General features: G+C 33.3%; 1 protein-coding gene across 12 annotated transcripts in view; it reads left to right on the top strand.

Annotated features, from left to right (window-relative positions):
• LOC6053082 (collagen alpha-1(XVIII) chain) overlaps nt 1-26,019 on the top strand; it is a 590,709-nt gene that overhangs the window by 213,895 nt on the left and 350,795 nt on the right. For all 12 annotated transcript variants that reach the window (XM_038260484.1, XM_038260490.1, XM_038260480.1 and 9 more), the window contains exon 5: nt 9,921-10,462. In XM_038260484.1, the coding sequence (XP_038116412.1) occupies nt 9,921-10,462 (542 nt within the window). The remainder of the gene's footprint in view (nt 1-9,920; nt 10,463-26,019) is intronic.

Below are 26,019 nucleotides of genomic sequence, written 5' to 3'. Positions count from 1 at the left end.
TCTTATTGATATTATCTTATAGATTGAAGTAGAGCTGTTCTGAGAACAATTTTGCATCATTGATTTCTTCATAAATTTGGAAGCTACCCATATAATAGTACTGGGAAATTATTCAATGATTTGTTTATCGAGTAGGAACATTGTGGTGAGCATAAATTGCCAAAATTCTAAAAAAAAGCCTCATTTAAACTCTTATGGAAATGTAATAGGCTTGAGACACAGTAAACCCATGATTTGAACCACTTTATGTGATAATTTCATAGTTTTTATTACTTATTTTACAGTCTTCTTTACAGAAGAACAATACTTTGAAATTTCAGTCATTTAATATTTTCTTGCATTTTCTAATCCAGCTGAAACTTTTTTGGTGCCATCGGTATGCCCAAAGAAACCATTTTGCATAATTTGTTTGTCCATATAATTTTCCATACAAATTTGGCAGCTGTCCATACAAAAATGATGTATGAAAATTCAAAAATCTGTACCTCTTGAAGGAATTTTTTGATCGATTTTGTGTCTTCGGCAAAGTTGTAGTTATGGATATGGACTACACTGAAAAAATGATACACGGTTAAATTTTTTTGGGATTTTTCATTTTACTTTTTGGCACTTAAACTTGATTTGCAAAAAAAAAAATACTATTTTTTTTCATTTTTTAATATGTTTTAGAGGACATCAAATGCCAAATTTTCAGAAATTTCAAGGTTGTGCAAAAAATCTTTGACCGAGTAATGAAGTTTTTAATCAGTACTGATTTTTTTAAGAAAATCGGATTCTTGGTCAAAAAAAAATCAACTTCATTTTTTGATGCAAAATTAAATTTCCAATCAAAAAGTACCTTGGTGCAATTTTGATAAGAGGCACCGTTCTCAAATTGAAGCCATTTATAGTTAACTTTTTTTTGAAAATAGTCGCAATAATTCATTTTTTAAAATTGATGGCTGTGTATTCCCACCTCTTAAATTTTTTTTTTGAAATGCTGATACGACCCTTAGTTGCTGAGATATTGTGATGCAAAGATTAAAAAACAGGAGAATTGAAGTTTTCTAAGTCTCACCCAAACAACCCATCATTTTTTAATGTCAATATCTCAGAAACTAATCGTCCGATATTTAATGTTTAAATATGAAACATTCGTGAAATTTTTCGATCTTTTCGAAAACAATATTCTCAATTTTTTTAAATCTAGATTAACATTTCAAAAAGTCGTAATATTGAATTTTTGGCCCTCTTGAAATTTTTTTTTGATTAAAAAATGGAACATATTGTTTTCGAAAAGATCGGAACATTTCACGAATGTTTCATAATAAAACATTAAATATCGGACGATTAGTTTCTGAGAAAGCGACATTTGAAAATGAGGGTTTGTATGGGTGAGACTAAGGAAACATTAATTTTCCTGTTTTTTTAATCTTTGTTTGACACATCTCAGCAGCTAAGGGTGGTATCAACAAAATTCAAAAATCAAAATATAGAGAGTTCTCTCAGCTATTCAAAAAAAATTTTTTTTTCAAAAGTAGGCAAACATGGGCACTTATTTTAAAAATGAATAACTGCGACTATTTCCAAAAAAAAAGATACCTAAAAATAGTAATAACTTGAAAACGGTGCACTTTATCAAAATTTCACTGTAGTAGTAGAAAAATGAAGTTGAAAACTTTTTTGCGACCAATATTTCAATTTGTTGAAACACCAATATGAATTCATACATTCATAACTCGGTCAACGATATTTTGCCCGCTCTTGAAATTTTCGAAAAATTGGCATCTGATGTCTCCTAAACCATATCAGAAAAGAAAAAAATAGTGTTTTTTTTTGCAAATCAACTTTTAGTGACATTAAGTAAAATTAAAAATCAACCAATTTCTTTTACCCTATATCACCTTTTTCATTGTAGTCCTTATTTTTAGCTACAACTTTGCCTAAGACACCAAATCGATCAAATAATTCCTTCAAAAATTCAGATTTTTGAATTTTCATATATTATTTTTGTTTGGACAGCTGCCTAATTTGTCTTCTTTGGGCATACAGAAGGCACCAAAGAGTCAGTCTGCGATTAGCAGAGAAGCGAGTCAGACGTGCGTCCCCCACACACCAAAAAAAATTGTACTGAAGAAGCTAAAGAATGCCGAAGCGCTACCTGCAAAGCCAGGCAGTTTGAGCAAGGACGCTCAAAATTCGTCTGAAAACCAGTTCGCTACCCTCCCTGTGGACGTGAGCGAGAAGTAAGAATTTGAACGACGGGAAAAGTTGCCACCCATTTTTGTGAAAACATCGTCATCGGATTCGGTGCGAAAGTGGCTGACCGGGGTTATCAAATCTGGTGCTTTACGAGCTTCCATTCGCTTGTGAGCTGATGGTCTCAAAATTCTGCTACCTACCAGAAAGGACGTAGTTGTAACGTTCGGGATTTCCTGAACAACACAAAGATTGAATACTACAGCCATGAATGACGATCCAGGTAAACGCCCCATGTACGACATGGATGTGAATGTGCTGAAAGAAGAGCTCAAATCTCTTAAGTTGGACGTGATTGAAGTCTTCAAGATGACGAGACATAACAAGGACACCAAGTATCGCGATCAACTGTACCTGGTTCATCTCGAGAAAGGATCGACAACGCCGTCTGAGCTAAAGGCAGTTCGAACAATTTTCAACATCATCGTGTCTTGGGTACGTTATCGTCCAGTGCACCGTGACGTGACGCAGTGTTCGAACTGTTTGCAGTTTGGACATGGTGGAAGAAACTGTTTCATCAAGAGTCGTTGTGCAACCTGCGGAGGTGAGCACAAAACATAAGCTTGCGATACAATCAACGAGAACATCGAAGCGAAATGCTTCAATTGCGGTGGCGACCATTCGACCAAGAATCGGAGCTGTCCAAAACGAGCTGAGTTTGTGAAAATTCGGCAGCAAGCGACGACGAGGCACCGACCAAATCATCGCAAAACACCACCAGCATTCACGGACGTGGATTTTCCTGCTTTGGCGTCACCAGGAGCGGGATCTGTTCGAGTGGTTCCAAATCTGCAACCATTGCCGTTGAATCAGCGACAAAAAGTTGCAGAGAATACAACACCTCCAGGCTTCAGTCAGCAATCGAGGCAAAACCAACCAGCATCAACGGGTGAAGGCAGTAGTGACCTCCCAGTCACGACGTTCTATCAGGATTCTAGCAGAGTTCTTACAGAGCTGGATATTCTTAGAGCATTCTAGCAGAAATGTTCTATCGTTCTAGCAGGATTCTGACAGAACCAGCTCTGCTAGAAAATTTCGTGAATCGGCTGTTTTCACCACAAGAACTTCTGAACATTTTCATCGAAATGACAACAACTCTGCGTGGGTGCAAAACTCATGCGGAATAAGTTAGAACGCTGGGAGGATTTATCTTAAAATACAGTTCGTAGTTTACTCGTTCTAATGATTTTGAATATTTCAATGAATTTACTTGTTTTAGTTTTAAATAAGGATTAGTTTTTAAAGTGTTTTTTTTTTCTTTTTTACTCAAATGTTTTTGATTCAGTGCAAAATTGTAAAACAATTTTAAGTAAATAAATGAATGTGAACAGTTAATAATAAACGAAAAATAAAACAAAGGTGAAGTGCATTTAGCCATACCACTTAGAATGTAAATGAAATGTAAAAAGAAGTTTCAGCCGGATCAAAAATTACAAACAATAATTCGAGTGACCGAAATCTCAGAGGATTGCTGTCTTTCAAAAACCGGAATCTATCCATGAAAAAGAATTCATCTTGTAATTATGACAGTCTCTTCTCATCTTTTCTATCTAAGCCTCGAAAATTTTCCAAGCGAAAACTGGAAAAAAAGAAAACACCTCCAACGAGTCACTTTCCCTCGAGATTTTGTTTCCACCTCTCAAACCAAGTCAGTGAGGTGGTTATGGGGAACGAGATAATCGTAAAAGAGTGTCACTTTACTGGATGTGCACTTGTTCGTCGGCACCGCCGTCGTCATCATCGTCGCCGACTCCCTCGTTCAAAAGAGGCACTTTTACGCTTTATGAAAAAAGAAGAAGAAGAAGAAGAAAAAAAAAACATTTCAGAAAAGGGTGAGCAAAGTCATGCTGGAAAAACAATGCGACTCATCAAAACGGGGGTCAGGAGTATGGAAATGTGTGAAAAGTGGATTGCTGCTGATGAAGTTGCTCAAGCCATGAATGGAAAAAAAGAACGACCTAGACGACCTGTTGTTAGCGCTCGCTGGTGGGGGAGGCAATCGACCGTTCGTTTGACGGTTGCATTCTTCCGCTCCCCGGTGTGTGGGAATCAGCCTTCCGTCTAGTAACGCTGTGAAGGATTGCAATTAAGCGAGTGATATTAGCGGATGAAAAATGCAACAGGGTGGAAATTGAGCGCGGGAAAATTCTTCTTCCAACGGAGAAGTGGAAAATCGGTAGAGGGAGGGGTGGTGTTACTAAACGGAATTTGATGAGGAGGGGATGGCGCGTGACTCTGGTCTTTTGATCTACCTTGGGAATTGCGAGGCGTAAAAGGATGCGTTACAGGAGAGCGTTATTGTTGCTTAAGAGGTCATTAACTCTGACGCAAGTGAGGTTCATAAATCGTTGCTTCACAAAGGTTTTTTTTTTGATTCGTTAGTGTAACTGAAACGAAAAGGATGAATATAAACAGAATAGTCATTTCGAGAATGTTTAAACGCTTTTGAAATTAATGTATACATTGTACAGATAGTTTTTTCTTAATTTTTTCCACCTGTTTTCCCAAAAAGAAATTTTTGCTTTTGCTTTTGCTTTTGCTTTTGCTTTTGCTTTTGCTTTTGCTTTTGCTTTTGCTTTTGCTTTTGCTTTTGCTTTTGCTTTTGCTTTTGCTTTTGCTTTTGCTTTTGCTTTTGCTTTTGCTTTTGCTTTTGCTTTTGCTTTTGCTTTTGCTTTTGCTTTTGCTTTTGCTTTTGCTTTTGCTTTTGCTTTTGCTTTTGCTTTTGCTTTTGCTTTTTAGTAGGTTTATAGATGGTTCACTGATCTTCACTTTACCGAAACTATCGATTACGCTGAAATTAAATCAAAAAGTTTGTTTTATTTGAGTTAAAACCAAGTAATAAAAGCTATATATTCCTGAAATGCCCTCATTTGAAATTTGAAAGCAAACACCATCGCTTTTTCTAAACCAACACTGATGACCTTATGCTAACATCAAATCATGGGACTACCGTGAGTTGGCTCACATTTGAAACGTTAGTTTACCAAATGACAAACAATTAAATTTAATGTTTAATGAAATCAATAAAAATAATCCGTTAAAAGTTATCAAAACAACCAAAAACTTTACATAACAGTCAACAGTTGATGCTGGCACGTGTTTGCCCCACGAACACGTGGCTAGCAAGAGCAAACACCCAGGTTGGAATTCGTCCAAGTGGAAACGTATGCTGGCTGGCTGGCCTTACTCACTGCCAATCGACGAGAAGTATGCTAGATGTTGATCCTGGGCTGGCCTCCGGGGGTGGTTCGTTAGGTTGCTCGATTTTCCTTTTTGCCATCATTTTGCTCCTGATTTTTTTGTATAAACATATGCAAAGTGTTTTCCTTTTTTTTGCTCTCTGGTGGGTGAAAGAAACTTCCTCGTGATGGGAAGGAATATTTTTCCGGGTACTTTTTGTGTGTGTGTGTGTGTGTAAAAGCACTGATACGATGTTTAGCTATGCTACTGATGGCAATATGTTGTTTTGAGAGCGATTTTGAAGCATATTCACAGAGTGTAGCTTAAGGGAACGCTTGCAGCTATTAGAAGCTCAGTATCGAAGCTTACCGGAAAAAATCACTGTCGTTTAATACCTGCAAAAAGGGGGGAGTTGAAAGACTTCATGTGAAAAGTTACAAGTTGCCACGAAAATTTTTCTTCTGAAATTTCACACTGATTTATATGCCACGTCAATTGCTAGAAAGAATGACATTATCACAACAAAAAAAGCAACAAATTTTCATCGTGCACACTCCAAAGCCAATGAATCGTTTACCATGATTTGGATTGCAAATTGCACGTTGAGCCATGGTTGTGCCGAAGAAAAGTCAGTCTTTTGCAGATTTTTTCACCATCTGCAGTAGATACATCCCGGGGGATTTTCCCTGTGGCAACACGCATCATCGCAGTGACAAATTTAATACCTGCTAATGGTGGTTCAGGGAAGAGGCAAATCGGAAAATGACAGCAAATCCCTGAGGGGAGTTCCAACCAGTAGTGGGGCGGCACTGATTGAGCTTTGGGAGAAGAAACCAGTTGAAGGGAAAGATTATCCGAGGGGGAAGATTTGGATGGAGTGATTGATCTGAAAGACATTTTTCTCTGATTTTCAAGCAATAAACACTGTCGTGTTGAGAACTAGTAAAATTTTAATTTATAATCATCAGATTTGCAAAAAAAGTGTCCACGTGGTTTGTCAATAGTCCCTTAACAAGTCTGAACAGAAAAAAAATCTGGCAAAAAAATCTGGAAAAACACGACGTGTCAGTTTCTTTAAATAATGGGAACCATTGTGTTCAAAAATGGTGTGTTTCCACTTTGTATAAATTCCAACGTTCGGCCTGCGGGCTAGATCCGGCCCGCGACGGCCTTTCAAAATAGTGTTTAAGTTAAAAACAATGCACATACACTTCGAAAAAATCGTGTCATATTCTGTCTTTTTGATGCACATAACTGGAGCGTCAAATAAGACATAAAATTACACCGGATTTGGAAATTACATGACCCAAACCGTCAACCGATGTGGTCGTGTAAAATTACATCAAACGCAATTCATAGGAAACCATTCCTATTGGAATTGCGAATTATTGGATTTTTTGGATTTAATTTATTGGAAATAGAAAAAAAAACACCATATTAACATTGGTTAATATTTTTATTAGCACATTATGATTAAAAGCGAATAAATACAGTTGCAAGAGTGTTTTGCCTAAGAACGGAAGACTAACTTAGAACCATTTGCACTCGATTAGCACTTGAAATATCTTGAATTAACTATGATCTGCCCCACCGAGGTGCAGATTAACGAATTTCCACCACTTTTCCTCCATCATCATTCAGATTCAGCGGGCAAAATTACATGGAAAAACATATATTTGGACAATTTTCGATGTTCATTAGGGTGGTCCCATTATGGGACTCCCATATGATTTTCCCTTGAATATTATACTTTTTCAAATGAAGATATCTCGATTTTACAGAAAAATACCTCTGAGATTTTTTCAGCGCTTGTAGTGCTAGATCTCCTCTTTCAAATGCATTCTGGGGCTTAAAATTTGGCTTGCGCCTTTTCGAGATATTTAAGTTTTAAATTTGAATCTTTTTTACCTTAAAATGGCTGTAACTTTTGACCCTTAAGTCCAAATTGACATGTCAACAAATAAAAATGTTCGTTTTTAAATCTCTAAATGTGCTCCCAATATGACTTTTCTCTAAAACTTAACCCTGAATTGCCACGCTTAAAAAACTGATTTTTGAAGGTTTGCTCAGATGATTTCTTTAAATTTGGCCATAGAAGGCGTAGCTTAAGAGATAAAATTTTAGCGTCTTGGACAAACTTGCTGGAATTGGCAAGCCCATCAACTTTCTGCAAGACATAAAAAATCCCAAGAAGATTCCTGTAAAGCTAGATTTTCAAAATTACCCTAACCGTGAACCACCCTAATTTTAAACCAAACCAAAAGTTGCCCCTTTCAATTTGCAACAACTCTTTTGGAGACACCAAAGCTCCAAAACTTAACCATTTTTCGGGATATCCAATCCATTATTTTGCGATCTGGACCATTGTGCAATGCAAAAGTGTTTTTTGTTAAGAAAATATGAATCCAAATTCGTTTCAATAAATTTTAAGATGCCTCTTTGATTTTGGTACATTGTGTTGAGTAAATAAAACTTTATGAAACTTGCAAAGGTTAGTGAAAATTGCATGTTATTTAAAAATTAACGGTGGGTCTCGTGGCGCAGGGGTAGCGGCTTCGGCTGCCGATCCCGATGATGCTATGAGACGCGGGTTCGATTCCCGCCTTATCCACTGAGCTTCTATCGGATGGTGAAGTAAAACGTCGGTCCCGGTTTCTCCTGTCTCGTCAGAGGCGCTGGAGCAGAAATCCCACTTTAGAGGAAGGCCATGCCCCGGGGGGCGTAGTGCCAATAGTTTCGTTTCGTTAAAAATTAACGATAGGTTACTTAATTGCAATTGACAAAAGCAATTACAAAACAATTAAAAAGTAAGTCAAATCAATATTTTATGAAAGTATTTTTTTAAGTCAGTGTTTATTTATATTATTTGCGCCAATAGTTTATTAATTTGTTTACTTTAAAAGGAACCAACAAAATACAGTCTGGAAGAAAACTAAAATTACTTTTTTCAAAATCCACTCAACAAATCTAGCAATGCCGGATTCACCTGGCAATTCTGTCCGGAAAATTAATTATTTTTGTTAGACGACCTTAATAACTATTTTTTGCTTCATTTTTTAACATAACATTGTGCTTGCAGGAAAATTAAACATAAAATTAGCTTTTGCAGTTTAATGCATGCTAAGAAATTCTTCCTTGTTTTGATTTTGTGATGAACGCCAAATTTGTTGATTTTGAAGAAAGGAATTGTATTATTTTTCAAAATAAATATGCTTTATTGAATCTTTGTTATAATAATTACATTTGATTTACATAATAAGTGGTCAGCTGTTGCTCTAAAGCTCTAGTTTGCTTTTCGTGATTTTGACAGTGTTCATTTTCATAACTGTACAGTCCATAATCGATTATCCGATTAGGCCGTGGCAAAATTTCACTTCGGATAATCAAGGTTTCAGATAATCGAGTCTCGACTGTATACGTTTAAACATTTTTGTAACACTAGAAACAAAGGGATTGTTGTTATGTATTTTCAAAGAAGAGAAAATCTTAAGCTATTACACTATGCAAAAAATTGCATTTCTTATTGTTTGACAGTTTGCCTGCTTTGTTAATTTGCCTACATTTGTTTGCAGAAACGCTAGCCTGCATATTTTTTACCTTGTTACCGAGAATGCCGGCAAACAAGAAAAAGTGCGAGTTTGTTTGATGGTTTGCTATAGTAAAATAACTTCTTTAGGAAATTTATTTGATGCAAGTTTTGCATTAAATAAAAAAAATGCTCCTGATTTATTTTTTATTTTTTGATATTTTTTGAAAATTTCTTAAAATTTTCTTAGCTAAAAAGGTACTGCTTCGCCATATATTAAAAGAAGGTTAGTCCTGCATTTTTTTTGTGGCTTGGAGGTTTTTTATTTTTGTTTGTTCCCAGTTGAATTAGAATATTTAATAAAACAACACATGTATTAGTATAACGGGAAATTTCTACTCCGGTTAAAGTCCATTTCCGAAGTGTTCATTTCGGGATATGCGATTTTATGAAACCATTTTTGAGTTGTGAAATCATCATCATAAAAATTTCGATTGTTTGGAAATTAAAGCCGCCAATGCATTTTTTTCATGATCAAGCTTAACCACAACAGAAAATATTTTTTTCTACGACAAAATTCTTATAAATTTGTTTTATAGACAAATCACCATCACCAAACATCACCAAATATCGTCAATTTTCAAGAAACGACAACTCAGTAAATATGAGTCCGATTTTCAATGTCAGAAAATTACTTCTTGGCAAACGACCTTTCAAATAAAAATATTTAAATAAATTTTAAGTCATGTTCAACATTTAAAAACACTTATTTTCGACCATATCATCCAAGAATGAAAAAGTCTAGGTTTCCTTCGTTGGTTTCCTCTTAGCTTTTGCACATCATTCCAAAAACGCCTGCACTTATGCAACACACGCTTCATATACATCACGAAACGCTTACCGATCTTCACAAACGCTCATTCTCTCATTTGATTCTCACTCTCTCTCCCCAAATCTCTCCATCCCACCCGCGCAGATGTCTTTGCGGAGTTCGACCTGCTGCTGGCGATCAAGATCCCACCGGAGGACGGCATCACCTTCGTGGACGGTTCGGACGGCTTTCCGGCATTTGGCGTCGCATCGAACGCGGACATCAAATCCCCGTACCGGACCATCCTGCCGGAGAAGCTGACGGAGTTCACGATCATCGCGACCGTTCGGCCCGGAACCCGCTCCGGGGGGTACATCTTCAGCGTGGTCAACCCGCTGGACACGATCGTGCAGCTGGGGCTGCTGCTGGAACCGATCGGCGCCACCGACCAGTGGAACATTACGCTGATCTACACGGACGCGGCCACCCAGCGGTCGAACCAGCCGCTCGCCTCCTTCCAAATTCCGTACACCAAGTCGTGGATCAAGCTGATCTTCAAGGTGCTCAACAACCAGGTGGTGTTCTACAACAACTGCGTCGAGACGGAAACGGTGACGGTGAAGAAGGAACCCCGGATGTTGATCTTCGATGCGGCCTCCACGCTGTACATTGCCCAGGCTGGGTCGATCATGAGGCGGAACTTTGAGGTAAGTGGAATGATTTGGCTTTTTGTTCTGGGCTATCTCATGGTGTACCGATTGTAAAGATTTCCTTTTGCATTGTTAAACATTTGAATTATTTGTCCAAAATTTCAACCAGCAATATCTGGACTTGCACCTTAAATTTCCTTAATTCCGTAACCAAAATGCGGCGCACCATGAATGACCCTCCCCACAAATGCACAAGTGTTCAGCTGTTCAAACCAAAATCCGAAAGAAAAGAAAAAAACGAATACCATAATGCATCCGGGAAATTTTTAAAACAACCATTAAAAGAAAAGAAAGAAACAAAAAACTCAAAAGAGAGAGAGAGAGAGAGATAAAGAAACATTTCACACTTGGTTGAGCTTGAGGCTTCCGAGGCTCATTATTGCAGTTGTTGGAAGCTAAAAAGGAAAAAAAAAGTATTCTACATCAAGACTGCTCAGAAAGGATTTAATTTGAAGTGTTGCGTTGTTTTACTCAAAAGGAAGAGAGGGGTTGAAAGTGGGTATAATGGCAGTTTATGCAAATGAGACTTTCGCGCGCTACTAAACAGGAAATTTTCCCAACCGAATTAGCCAGCCAGCCAGCCAGCACTCAACACGAAGAAGCTGGAAGGGTGTTGAAGAGCGGGGATGCAAAAGGATGCTGGATGTTGCTGGTGGAGGAAATAATGACGAGGATAACAGCGAAGCGAGCAAAGCAAGAGGTAAGATTTCGTGAATCGACACGATCCACTTGATAGTGTAGTACACATACACACATTTACATCCTTGTACTGTAAGCTCCTCCGGATTCGAAAGGATTTGGGGGTTGATGGTGTTAATTGGGCTTGCTGATAAATACGATAAATGATTTTTTGTAAGTTCATAGAGTTAACAAATTCTACAGTGCGTCATAAAAAACTAAAAAATACGTTATACTAAGACAGTTTTTATTAGGTACACAGTAAAAAAATCATGTTCAAATTACATCTGGGAAGAGGTACATTTTTATGTCAGAAAAATATTTAATTTTACGTCTTTTCTTGTATAATGTCACTTTTTCAGTCTGAATTGAGGTAAAATTACATTATAAAAGAGGTTAAATTCAACCATCTATAATTACACCTTCCAAATTTACACAATTTTTTTACTGTGTAAATGAAAATAAAATCATAGATAGTCCTGATTGAAAGCATGTGACTTTGTGTGGATAAAAAAAATTAAATGATCAGGCCCTCGTAGTCATTTCATACATCCCGTGATGCCTTTTGGGAAATATTCAAGGAAGAAAACATATAATATTGTCTGAAAAGATTTTTTTAAATTCCCAGTTTAATTGATTTGATTAATAATTCCAAAATTAAAAAAAAAAACTTAGCCACGTGGTTTATGGATGGTCCCTTATGTTTCTCAACTTTTTCGGGTCTGAGATCGAAAAAATCTTTTTTCATATTTGTTCAACAAATCCCAATTCCTTTCTTAAAACAAACACAACTCCCTTAATTTCTTAATAACAAAACTAATTTATATAAAACCAAAATCTTTCAACGTAGATTTGTTCTTAGATAGTTTTCTGACATTTTCCCAAAATATGGTGGATTTTGATGAACAATACTTTAAATGCCAATAGTTTGAAAGTTGACCCTATCTCACCCCTTAGAGGGGGTGACATGAAACTAAAATTATGCTCAAATACAACTAAATGGTAAAAACAAGTCATCCAACAGTGTTTCTTGTTCGAGGGAATCGTATTGACATGCTACAATGTTTGAAGTAGAGATTTTCAATCAACCCTTTTAACAGAATTCAGTTTCATTGAGAAGAATCTGAGAAATGGTAAAATCCGTAAAAAATCAATTTCACCCAATCTCACCCCCCAGACCCAATGTCACCCCACTGACGGTAGTTAACATTGAGGGAGGGATTTTTAATTTAAGAAGTCTTCCAAAAAACTGTGCTGATACGTACTAAATGAAACAACATTAAAGATGTGTTTAAAAAAAAAAAAAAATAAAATAGTAAAAGGACAGAGATCACGATTTTCAAAATTCAAAAACTCAAAATTCCTTAAAACTTAAATTTGTCACCATGTGTCACCAACTATTTCCCAGCAAATATATGATTTGTTTTAACTTTTTGGAATTTCCCATATTCTTGAGTCATCACTAAAGCTAGTGAAACATTTCCGTTTTAAACTTATTATTACGGAAATTGATAACTATCGGTGGTCTCTCATGCTCCATATTTAGAAAAAAAACATTGACTTCACTCCACTACAGATAATTTTTTTAAGAATTAAAATTTTTCTCATGTTTAGGAGGACATTTTGAGCAACTTTCGTTCTGCGAGGAACTTAACTTCTTTTATTTTGTGCTTTTTTTTGTTTCATGTTTAGTATTTTAATGTAAATTAATCTTTTTTCATGTTTTTGTTTCTTTTTGATTGTGTTTGACTTATTCTTTATTCAGAAAGATTTATTTTTATTTAATTTTAAAATGTTCAGAATAATAGCCTGAGACACTACAAAAGTAATTTTATATTTATTTCATCTAAAATATAAAAAAATCAAACCATCCACATTCACGATTCATAGGTCTATTGTGGTCTATGAGATCAGATGGGAATCGAACCCATGGTCATCCGCTTACAAAACAGACAGCGTTACCATTCGGCTAAGCCTGCCACCTGAAATATAGGAAACGCTAATAAAAAATACAGCCTAAGTTGAACCCATTTTGAAATCAAAAACATTGGCAACACATAAAACCAGTAAAATATTCATATCTGGAAATAAAAAAAGAGCTTTTGCATTAATTTAAAGTTCAAATATGATTTTTTGGTGAATTTTTCGCCTTCCCACCTTACTGAGGAAAGACTATAAAATCACTCGAAAAACGAAATTCTTAATTTGCCCTCTTAGACTCACCTTCATGTATACATATCGACTCAGAATTAAATTCTGAGCAAATGTCTGTGTGTGTGGTGGGATGTTGATCAAACACATTTGCACTGGGTTATCTCGGCACTGGCTGAACCGATTTGGACCGTTTTGGTCTCATTCGATCCGTCCTGGGGTCCCATAAGTTGCTATTGAAAATTATAAAGTTTAGTTAAGTACCGTCATCAGGGGTGACATTGGGTCTGGGGGGTGAGATTAGGTCATAGAAAAATGCTTAAATTCGTATGGATGACGTTACTTCAAAAGTTATCCTAAAAAAACGATTTTAACAAAAGTCCGGAAGATTGTAAAAAGGGTGGTTATTGTTAGAATCCCCGTCATATTATACATTTTTAGAAAGGTTCGAAAGACCTTTTCAACGAGTTCAAAAGATTGGAGATCTGACAACCCTATCAAAAGATATAAGAACTTAAATGTTATTTATGAACTTATTAGAGGCTGGATCTCAAATATTTCGATGAAAACGTTGTCCGGATCTATCATGCGACCTGTCGTTGGATGTGTAATCAAAAAATCTTTTCAACGAGTTTAATAGATTGCAGATCTGACAATCCTATCAAAAGTTATAAGCACTTAGAGCAATTCTCTACCAAAATCGGAAATGGATTTTATTTGTATTTTTTTTTATTTGGCTCAAACTTTGTGGGGGCCTTCCCTATGACCAAATATGCTATTTTGTGTCATTGGTTCACCCATACAAGTCTCCTTACAATTTTGGCAGTTGTCCATACAAAAATGGTATGTAAATATTCAAACAGCTGTAACTTTTGAGTGAATTTTCTGATCAATTTGGTGTCTTCGGCAAAGTTGTAGGTATTGCTGAGAACTTTTGAGAAAAAAATAGGTACACGGAAAAAAAATTGCAAATTTTTAATAAACTTTTTTTTACTAAAACTCATTTTCCCAAAATACGTATTTTTTGATTTTCGAGATTTTTTTATATGTTTTAGGGGACAAAAATCCGCAACTTTTGAGCCATAGAAAAACATGGTCAAAACATCTGCCGCCGAGTTATGAATTTTTGAAAAAATAGTGATTATTGGAAAAAATAGTGATTTTTGGAAAAAAATCGAAGTTTTATGCAAACACAAGTTTGACATTACTTTTTAATGCAAAATTGAATTTGCAATCGAAAAGTACTGCACAGATTTTTTGATAAACGGCTCCGTTTTCAAGATATAGCCACCGAAAGTTTGATTTTAGAGAAATATTTGCAGTTTTTCAATTTTTAAAAATAATGACCATGAGTGACCATTTCTAAAATTATTTTTTTTTTTGAAAACTTCAGAAAATTTGCTATAAAATTGTGTAAGAGACATTAAAGATTGGACCTCTGCAGCGGCTTAAAGAAACACGAAAATTGAAGTTTTCTAAGTCTCACCCAATCAGCCCACCATTTTCTAATGACGATATCTCAGCAATTAATTGTCCTCAACAATACCTACAACTTTGCCGAAGACACCGAATTGATCAGAAAATTCACTCAAATGTTACAGCTGTTTGAATATTTACATACCATTTTTGTATGGACAGCAGCCAAAATTGTATGGAGACTTGTATGGGTGAACCAGTGACGCAAAATAGCTTATTTGGTCATAGGGAAGGCCCCACAAAGTTTGAGTCAAATAAAAAAATACAAAAAATAAAAATGGTCGAAATCGGCCGATTTCGTAGAGAGTTGCTCCTTGAGTTCCCTGAAATATGACTGCCCAGGTGCCCAATCTGATGGTATGAATAATGAATCAAATTTATAGAACACTGAAAGATCCGCCCTTTTGTATCTATTTTGGATAGCATTCCCCTCTAAACGCTGGCACCAACACCCTAATGGTGGATTAAGTAACGTTTTGCCTTAAAAATGCAAAATAAATTCAACAATTTTTAATCAAGATTTGATTTCAGTACCAAAGCTATTTTTTTTATTTGGAGCGTACCTAGTTTTCTGCACGCTTGGTAATTTAATTGTCACTCTGTTATAACGAGGAAACCATTTCAGAAGGCGTGAACCAAGTTTAAAAAAAATAATACTATTCACTTAATTTATCATCAAGTATTTTTAACTGTAACAGTGAGTTGCGGAAATCTTCAAATGTTAAGAATAAGGTTTTTTTTCGATCGAATTCATCGATAATCACATTTACAACAACTTATTTTGAAAAAAAAAAAAATTTGGGAGAAACCTGTTTATTCATTACTTCATTTTGGTTGAAAATGAGATTTGAAAGCTGTAATAAAACGTCAGAATGCTCGATAGCATCACATGCTTATTCCCTACTTCTGCCTCAAATCCTATTCGTAAATGATTTTTCAAATTAAAATTAATATTACCCATTTTACCCCATGCAACTCAATGAAGTAAGGGATTCCGATAAAGATAGTGTGCGATGCGGTTCTGTGGGCTCAGCGAAGCACCTCGTCTGTTCCTTTCGTTCACAGTAAGAAAGGGTTATCGTCCGTACCCGCGGGGGAGGTATTAAACTAAACGAGAACTATTCACTTTAGATGAGGTTTTTCACACCCTCTCCTATCTATTTGGGGAAGGTGCACCCGGGTGAGGGACGCCTGTCAACTTCATAGATTCATGTGATGCCTAAGGGGGTGTTTGAATGTTTTAAGAGGATGCTAAGCTTGTATTTACCATGCATTGTTGTGTGATACGGTTGACGATTTTTTGAGATTTGAGCAAGATAGGAAATCTGACTTTTATAACAAAACAAAAAATAATAATAAAATAAACCATATTTAAGCCAATTCATAAAACAATTCCGGAACTTCCCGTCCTAATAACAAACTTTATCTGCTCTCCATCAGAAAAGCTTCCCCTCAGTGGGAACCCCGTTCTTCAGCCGGAACCTTTTTCACTGTCATTGGCTTAAAATAGGCAAAATAGAGGGTCCCTGTTTTTGCAAGCCTGCGGAAGTTAAGTCATAAAAATTGAGTCAATAAAACCGGCTATCCGATTTTGAGGAGGGGAAATCCCCCTTTGGGCTACGGTTTAAAATGGCAATCGCTGAATCGAGGGGAAAAGTTTAGTTTACCCAATGTGGTTGAACTTGGAAGCAACAGGACATTTTTGGTGGAATTTTTTTGCGTGACCAAAAGCTGGTGAAAAGTTGAGGTTGGTCAATAAAATTGGAAATTTATTAGTAAGACAATTTTTGTTTCATCGAACTAAACTTGCATTTGGTGAGTGTTTGTCTTTTTATTATTCACAGAATTGTAAAAAATAGCTTATTTTGAGCATCTTTTGGCGGGAATCAGTTGACATGGTGGCTGCCACTTTTAGTCAGGGGTATCCAAAAACACAACAAAAAAATAAAAATAAAATAGCAATTCGGTTTATTCGACTTTAGAAAAAACTCAATAAGTTTCAAGTTCAAAAAATTTCCATGAACGAAGTTATAGTTTTAAAAAAATTAGTCAATATAAAAATTCAAATCTCAAGTTGACACCACCTCTGATCCTTGTCAATAAACAAAACCTTTTTGCCCACCTCATCCCCAATGACAATAAACGTAAATTTTGTTTGTTTATCGACATTTAAATGGTTCAAATACGAAAAAAAGGGTTCCCCACCATAAACCCGTCATCGCCGAAGCCACCATGTGCAGCGAGCGCCGTTACGTTACGAATTGTAACGTAAATTCCGTCCCAACTGCAAATAAAGTGGTTCGAATATTTGCTCAAATTTTACGACGCAAATTTGATGAAGCATATTTTAGTTGATTGGTTAATAATTCCCGTGTGAGCAAGCAAAGTGGAAATTTTTTACGCTGATTGATGAGTCGTAAAGTTAATCCGCCTAAATTGATTCAATTTTATTCAAGTCGTAAATAATGTTTTCCGAAAAATCTCGTGCGAGACCGCACAGAGCGTGGGGTAACATTGAACTCTTGGTGAATGGAGAGAAAAAAAACAGTGGAAAAGTGGATCAATAATGGCCACATGGCCACTTGTTTTTCCGGTGCAGCGAGAAATTGAAGTGGGAAAACAACCAGTCGGGCAGCGAGTTGTAACGTTTTGAATTCATATAAACTTAGGGCGCCGCCGCACACCAGTTGGACTTGCTCCAGATCTATCAATCGTGCGCTGGAGCGGAGTGCAATTGATTTCGTTGGCAGTGTAAAGGTTGCATGCATGCGTGATGAATGGTTCTGTGAATGGCTGGAAATATGCTGTCTGTTGGATGAACTAATTGAATTTGGCACATCCTTTGTGTTGCATTTTGCATTGCTATACAGTTTATTGGATTAGGTTACCATGAAAGGTGTTCACTCTTACTAAATGATTTACAAAACAAATATTTTATAAACAGTTTTACCATTCTCAAAAAAACGAGTTGCTGCATTTTAACAAGTTACACAACTTACTCAATTGTTTTAAATTGGGGAAAAAAATTAAAAAAAAGCTCCAACCTTTCTCAGGTTGTTGAATTTTCAAAACATTATGGTAATTTTAAATGTACACGGAGAAAAAAGAGTTCCCAAAATCGTGAAATAGCGTTCATGAAAATGGGAACCACGAACAAAGTGTTCAAAGGAGAATGGGCAAATTTGTAAGGGAGATGGTCCAAGGATGTACACGAACGGGACCAACTTTTTTCGAAAGATCTCGCCAAGACATGAAAAAAAGTCTTCTGGTCTTCGGATGTTTAAAAAATGGTATTTGTACTATTTCTAAAATCATTCATAAAATCGCTATTTTATTATGGATTTCGATAATCTTGACATCATTTGACGCGTATCAGCAAATACTTTGAGTTCTGATATGTCTTAGCATGATTAAAACATGAATTCTCTTGTTTCCATCCGTTTGAACCGTTTGTGCAAGAGGCATACCATAGAATCAATTCGAAATTTCAAGATTTTGAAACCGGATCCTACCCAGACTGCTTCAGTGAGTATGGAAGGCTACAGTGCAATGTTGTAACAACTTATTGGGATGTTATGAGTCATCCGAGAACTCCTGGGAGTTAAGACCGGTGAGTCTACCGCCGTAACAAGCAAGAGGTCGGCGGTTTTTGACCGCTGATCATGCCCGCATAGCTTCAGTGAGTCATCCTAGGACTCAAATATTTTAAATCAAGACTAACATTTCAAAAGGTCGTAATATTGAATGTTTGGACTTTTTGAAATGTTAGTCTTGATTTAAAATCTTTGAAAATATTTTTTTCAAAGAGATCGGAAAATTTTATGAATGTTTCATATTATAACGTTGTAAATTGGACCATTAGTTGCTATGATATCGACATTAGAAAATGGTGGGTTGTTTGAGTGAGACTTGGAAAACATCAATTTTCTTGTTTTAAAACCTTTGCATGGCAATATCTCAGCAACTAAGGGTCGTATCAATGAATCCCGAAAAAGCAAAATATAGAGAATTTTCTCAGCTTTTCAAAAATATTTTTTTCAAAAGTGGGCAAACATGGGCACTATTTTGAAAAAAAAATACATAAAAATGGCTATAACTTGAAAACGGTGCACTTTATCAAAATTTCACTGAAGTACTTTTTGATTGCAAATTCAATTTCACATCCAAAAATGAAATTGAAATTTTTAAGATTGATTCAAAAAATCCAAACTCAGTCAAACATTTTTTGCCCATCCTGGAAATTTCTGAAAAGTTGGCATTTGATGTCCTCTAAAACATATCAAAAAAATAAATAAAAAATAAAAATAGTGTTTTTTGCAAATTAAGTTTTAGTGACAAAAAGTGAAATAAAAAATCACCAAAATTTTTTTTACCGTGTATCATTTTTTTTCAGTGTAGTCCATATCCATACCTATAACTATGCCTTGGTGTCTTCGATCAAAAAATTCCTTCAAAAGATACAGAGCTGCCAAATCTGTATGAAAAATTAAATATATGGACAAACTAATGATGCAAAATGGCTTCTTTGGGCATACCGTAGGCACCAAAAAAGTTTCAGCCGAAATTAAAAATATTAAAATTAAAATTGAAGAAAAAAGACCGATTCCGTAGAGAACTGCTCCTTTTGCTTTCTAGTTTCAACATCTCAGAAATTAATGGATATATTTTCATTGTTAAAAAAAATGCTTAATTTTCTGATCCATTAGATTTTTTTTTCAAATTTTAAATCAAGAATAGCATAAGAAAACAGATGAAATATTCAACATTACTCGGTCTCAAAAATTTTGTCCATGTTTTTCTATAGCTCAAAAATAGCGGTTTTTGTATTCTAAAACATACCAAAAAAAATAAAAAATAAATTACACTCAACCCCCGGTGATTGGTCACTTTTTCGTTTGACACTTTTTTAGTTTTTACCCCGTTGGACGAACTGTCACTTTTTACACGGCGCTCACGCACACTATCAAAACAAACGTTTGGTAGTGTGTGTGAACTCCGTGTAAAAGGGGTGTCAAACTAAAAAGTGACCCCGTTCGTTTGACAACAGTTGGTGTCAAACCATCGGGGTTTGAGTGTATTCGCTCTACAGCATTGCCTTGGCGTTCTCGATTGCGAAATTCCTACTCGAAACTAGGTGTCCGAAGGCTTGATTGTTTAGGCAATTGCAAACCTCTTCTTACACCTTAGCTTTCATACACCGCGGGCTTCGAACTGACGACCTTTGGATTGTGAGTCCAACTGCCTACCAGCGAGACGACTCCTACACCTGAACTGAGCTAACGACCTAACCCTCTAGGTTAGACCGGGGCCAACATTTACTTCCCTATCCGACGGAAGGCGTGATCAGACAAATCTCGTCTCGAAAAATGCCACCGGGACCGTCTGGGATCCAACTCAAGCCGACTGGGTGAGAGGCAACCACGCTTGCCCCTACACCACGGTCCCGTCATCAACATATCAACATATTTCAAAAATGCTGCTTTTAAAAGATTGCAAAAATATTGCTTCGTTCCAGAGAAATCGACAAATTAGAAAAACGTAACGCACCGCTTAAAAAGAGGTTTCACTGTAATTGAAAATTAAGTCATTTTTTCTCCTGTCACATTTTTTTCTAAATAATACAACTTAACTGAAGACACCAAAACAAATCAGAAAATGTCTTCAAAAGTTGCTGATTTTCGAATATTTACTTACCATTTGTTAGGGGTTGGGGGGGAGGCGTGGCGACAAAACTTTCTAAAATATTTGTACCTGCTTTAGAAGGAGCTTATTTTGTTTAACCTTTGCACCCTTTTTGTGATTAGTTTATCAATTGGCATTTTTTAAGAAGTTTGATTTAACTTTTTGAATTTTCGAGTTCTGCAAATTTTGCATTGCTCTTAATAAATATTGATGTTTTTTTTTTCTTCTTTGTATTGAATTATCATCTAGTGTCATTTGATGATTTAATTTTTTTAACAATATTTCTAATGAAATTAATAAGTGTCGAAATTCCCGGATGTTCCAACCAAATTTCCTGTGAATCAAGAGGCTAAAAAATGGTCAATTTCCCAGGATTTTTTTCCTGGAAATTCCCGCTCGGCACCTTCTAGATCAGATTTTTTTTAAGGACTTTGAAACTTTGTTTCATGTTCAGTCACAACCTGTTTGTTTTCAATTGTCTGCTCTTAAACATTGTAGAACATTGCTCTACCTCAAAAAAAATACTGTGGATAGTAACAATACAAAACCTTCTTGATAAATAGAATATATCGGTAAATCTTCAGCTTAAGGTTTCGCATCGATGCGGACACTGGGGAAATCGCTGTATCTGATCCTTGTTCACTATTTCGCAAATATCTCCGAAATGCGATTGAATTTTTCAAAAATCTCTCGCTACTTTTTAGCCAATAGAATTATCTACCGAATCATCAAAAAATTAGGCTAATAAACTATTTAACAAAAAAGTTCCGCATACATTTCTCAAAAATATTGTGATTTTTTAATTGTTTTCTCTGCATTCCACCCCAAAGCGTTTGTTGTCTATATGGTTGCCTACAAACAGGCGATTCCAAGCGTTAGACAGGGCGACTGCTAGCGCTCTCACGGAAAACTCACAATCAAAATGGTGAGCATGTAAGGTAACCGGTACAATACTTGACATTATACAATATGCTCATTTTCATGCTTGCGTTGGACTCAAAGATTTATTCTGAAATTCAGGAATAAAAACAATAATGTTGTAATTTTTTTTCTAATCAATCTCCTTATGCAATATCTGGACGGCAAGACTTCGGAAAACTGTTCACAATTGGTAAAAATAAACTTTAAAGTTATACATGTGATTTTATTTTCGTTGTACGTGCTAAACTGAGTCGGTCATGCTGGTCGTGGGTAGATTATCATTTTACGTTTGACAACCTCTTCGATGATTATGGAAACGTTGAACAATTGTGGCCACATTCTCTGTAAAATGGACTTCATCTTCCAAAATTTCCAAAATAATTACGTCCTCCATTTCCGTTGGATCAACAAATAACACTCGGCCATTTTGGCCTTGCACACGTGCACGGCAGTGATGGCTTCGTCGTAGACACACTTCTTCGGAGCAATAACATTGTCTGTCACAGACACTTGCCCACTTAGCCCGGTTTTTTCCGCTGCTTCTCTAATGCTCGTGAATGGCTTTCGCTTGCATTTCTTCACGATTATTATGTACTCATCAGCTTCGTTTATACCTGGTGAAAATGACAAAAGAAGTTTCTTTATTTATTTAACGATTTCAAATAAGCAGTTTTTATTTCTATTGAGACTTATTTTATTTCATTTTACTAAAACTAATAGATTCTTTTGATTCTAAACAGTTTTTACTTATCATTGTGCTGTGCAACTCATTTAGTCATATTTTTTATATGCAAAAAAAAAACCGAAATATTTTTTGGCTTCATAAAGGTATTTAGCAGCATGTATGAACGAACTAATGATAAGGTAGTAAAGCGAGGCAAAGGTACGATAAACGTGAATTTTATAAATTAGAAAATCTGAAAATGCAAGTTTCCCCATAGTAATTTCCATACAAATTTCATACGCTTTGCGCCAATCGTGGAACACGGTTCACATTTTTACACATTTTTTAGGTAAAATGACTCAAAAAGAGGTACAGAAATTTTATATTTTATTGTTGTAAACACATAAGTTGACCCTTACACAAGTTGAAACCTCCAATATGACCGTATCAAAATTACTGGTACGTTCCTTTGCCTCGTTTTAGTCTACCAATAAAAAACAGCCAAGGGAGGTTCAGGGACTTGTCTACCGATACGAGGTGATGTGCTGGGTCTTCTGTAGAGTCCCTGGAGTTACGGCCCATGGATCTACCGTCGTAACAAGGCAGAAGTGGGTAGTTTTTGGCCTCAGATCATATCCGGATATCTTCAGGGAGGTTCAGGGACTTGTCTACCGATACGAGGTGATGTTCTGGGTCTTCTGTAGAGTCCCGGGAGTTACGGCCCTTGGATCTACCGTCGTAACAAGGCAGAGGTGGGTAGTTTTTGACCTCAGATCATATCCGGATATCTTCAGGGAGGTTCAGGGACTTGTCTACCGATACGAGGTGATGTTCTGGGTCTTCTGTAGAGTCCCGGGAGTTACGGCCCTTGGATCTACCGTCGTAACAAGGCAGAGGTGGGTAGTTTTTGACCTCAGATCATATCCGGATATCTTCCGGGAGGTTCAGGGACTTGTCTACCGATACGTGGTGATGTGCTGGGTCTTCTGTAGAGTCTACCGTCGTAACAAGGCAGAGGTGGGTAGTTTTTGACCTCAGATCATATCCAGATATCTTCAGGGAGGTTCACGGACTTGTCTACCGATACGAGGTGAAGTTCTGGGTCTTCTGTAGAGTCCCGGGAGTTACGGCCCTTGGATCTACCGTCGTAACAAGGCAGAGGTCGGTGGTTGTTGACCTCAGATCATATCCGGATATCTTCAGAGAGGTTCACGGACTTGTCTACCGATACGTGGTGATGTTCTGGGTCTTCTGTAGAGTCCCGGGAGCTACGGCCCATGGATCTACCATCGTAACAAGCAGGGGTCGGTGGTTTTTGACCTAAGATCATATCCGGATAGCCTCAAGGTGAAAATACAAAAATACAAAAATACAAAAATACAAAAATACAAAAATACAAAAATACAAAAATACAAAAATATAAAAATACAAAAATACAAAAATACAAAAATACAAAAATACAAAAATACAAAAATACAAAAATACAAAAATACAAAAATACAAATATACAAAATACAAAATACAAAAATACAAAATACAAAAATACAAAATACAAAAATACAAAATACAAAAATACAAAAATACAAAAATACAAAATACAAAAATACAAAAATACAAAATACAAAAATACAAAATACAAAAATACAAAAATACAAAAATACAAAATACAAAATACAAAAATACAAAATACAAAAATACAAAATATACAAAATACAAAAATACAAAAATACAAAAATACAAAAATACAAAAATACAAAATACAAAATACAAAAATACAAAAATACAAAATACAAAAATACAAAAATACAAAAACAAAAATACAAAATACAAAAATACAAAATACAAAAATACAAAAATACAAAATACAAAAATACAAAAATACAAAATACAAAATATACAAAAATACAAAAATACAAAAATACAAAATACAAAAATACAAATACAAAAATACAAAATACAAAAATACAAAAATACAAAAATACAAAAATACAAAAATACAAAATACAAAATACAAAAATACAAAAATACAAAAATACAAAAATACAAAATACAAAATACAAAAATACAAAAATACAAAAATACAAAAATACAAAAATACAAAAATACAAAAATACAAAATACAAAAATACAAAATACAAAAATACAAAAATACAAAATACAAAAATACAAAAATACAAAAATACAAAAATACAAAAATACAAAATACAAAATACAAAAATACAAAATACAAAAATACAAAAATACAAAAATACAAAAATACAAAAATACAAAATACAAAATACAAAAATACAAAATACAAAAATACAAAAATATAAAAATACAAAATATAAAATATAAAAATATAAAAATATAAAATATAAAAATATAAAAATATAAAAATATAAAATATAAAAATATAAAAATACAAAAATACAAAATACAAAAATACAAAAATACAAAAATACAAAAATACAAAATACAAAATACAAAATACAAAAATACAAAAATACAAAAATACAAAAATACAAAAATACAAAAATACAAAAATACAAAAATACAAAAATACAAAAATACAAAAATATAAAAATACAAAAATATAAAAATATAAAAATATAAAAATATAAAAATATAAAAATATAAAAATATAAAAATATAAAAATATAAAAATATAAAAATATAAAAATATAAAAATATAAAAATATAAAAATATAAAAATATAAAAATATAAAAATATAAAAATATAAAAATATAAAAATATAAAAATATAAAAATATAAAAATATAAAAATATAAAAATATAAAATATAAAAATATAAAAATATAAAAATATAAAAATATAAAAATATAAAAATATAAAAATATAAAAATATAAAAATATAAAAATATAAAAATATAAAAATATAAAAATATAAAAATATAAAAATATAAAAATATAAAAATATAAAAATATAAAAATATAAAAATATAAAAATATAAAAATATAAAAATATAAAAATATAAAAATATAAAAATATAAAAATATAAAAATATAAAAATATAAAAATATAAAAATATAAAAATATAAAATATAAAAATATAAAAATATAAAAATATAAAAATATAAAAATATAAAAATATAAATATAAAATATAAAATATAAAAATATAAAAATATAAAAATATAAAAATATAAAAATATAAAAATATAAAAATATAAAAATATAAATATATAAAAATATAAAAATATAAAAATATAAAAATATAAAATATAAAAATAAAAAATATAAAATATAAAAATATAAAAATATAAAAATATAAAAATATAAAAATATAAAAATATAAAAATATAAAATATAAAAATATAAAAATATAAAATATAAAAATATAAAAATATAAAAATATAAAAATATAAAAATATAAAAATATAAAAATATAAAAATATAAAAATATAAAATATAAAATATAAAAATATAAAAATATAAAAATATAAAAATATAAAAATATAAAAATATAAAAATATAAAATATAAAAATATAAAAATATAAAAATATAAAATATAAAAATATAAAAATATAAAAATATAAAAATATAAAAATATAAAAATATAAAAATATAAAAATATAAAAATATAAAAATATAAAAATATAAAAATATAAAATATAAAAATATAAAAATATAAAAATATAAAAATAAAAATATAAAAATATAAAAATATAAAAATATAAAAATATAAAAATTTAAAAATATTAAAATATTAAAATATTAAAATATTAAAATATAAAAATATATAAATATAAAAATATAAAAATATAAAAATATAAAAATATAAAAATATAAAAATATAAAAATATAAAAATATAAAAATATAAAAATATAAAAATATAAAAATATAAAAATATAAAAATATAAAAATATAAAAATATAAAAATATAAAAATATAAAAATATAAAAATATAAAAATATAAAAATATAAAAATATAAAAATATAAAAATATAAAAATATAAAAATATAAAAATATAAAAATA

This window comes from Culex quinquefasciatus, chromosome 3 (assembly GCF_015732765.1).
Source record: "Culex quinquefasciatus strain JHB chromosome 3, VPISU_Cqui_1.0_pri_paternal, whole genome shotgun sequence".
NCBI lineage: Eukaryota > Metazoa > Arthropoda > Insecta > Diptera > Culicidae > Culex > Culex quinquefasciatus.
The sequence above is the reverse complement of the archived record's forward strand: the minus strand, read 5'-3'. Positions and strand labels throughout refer to the sequence as shown.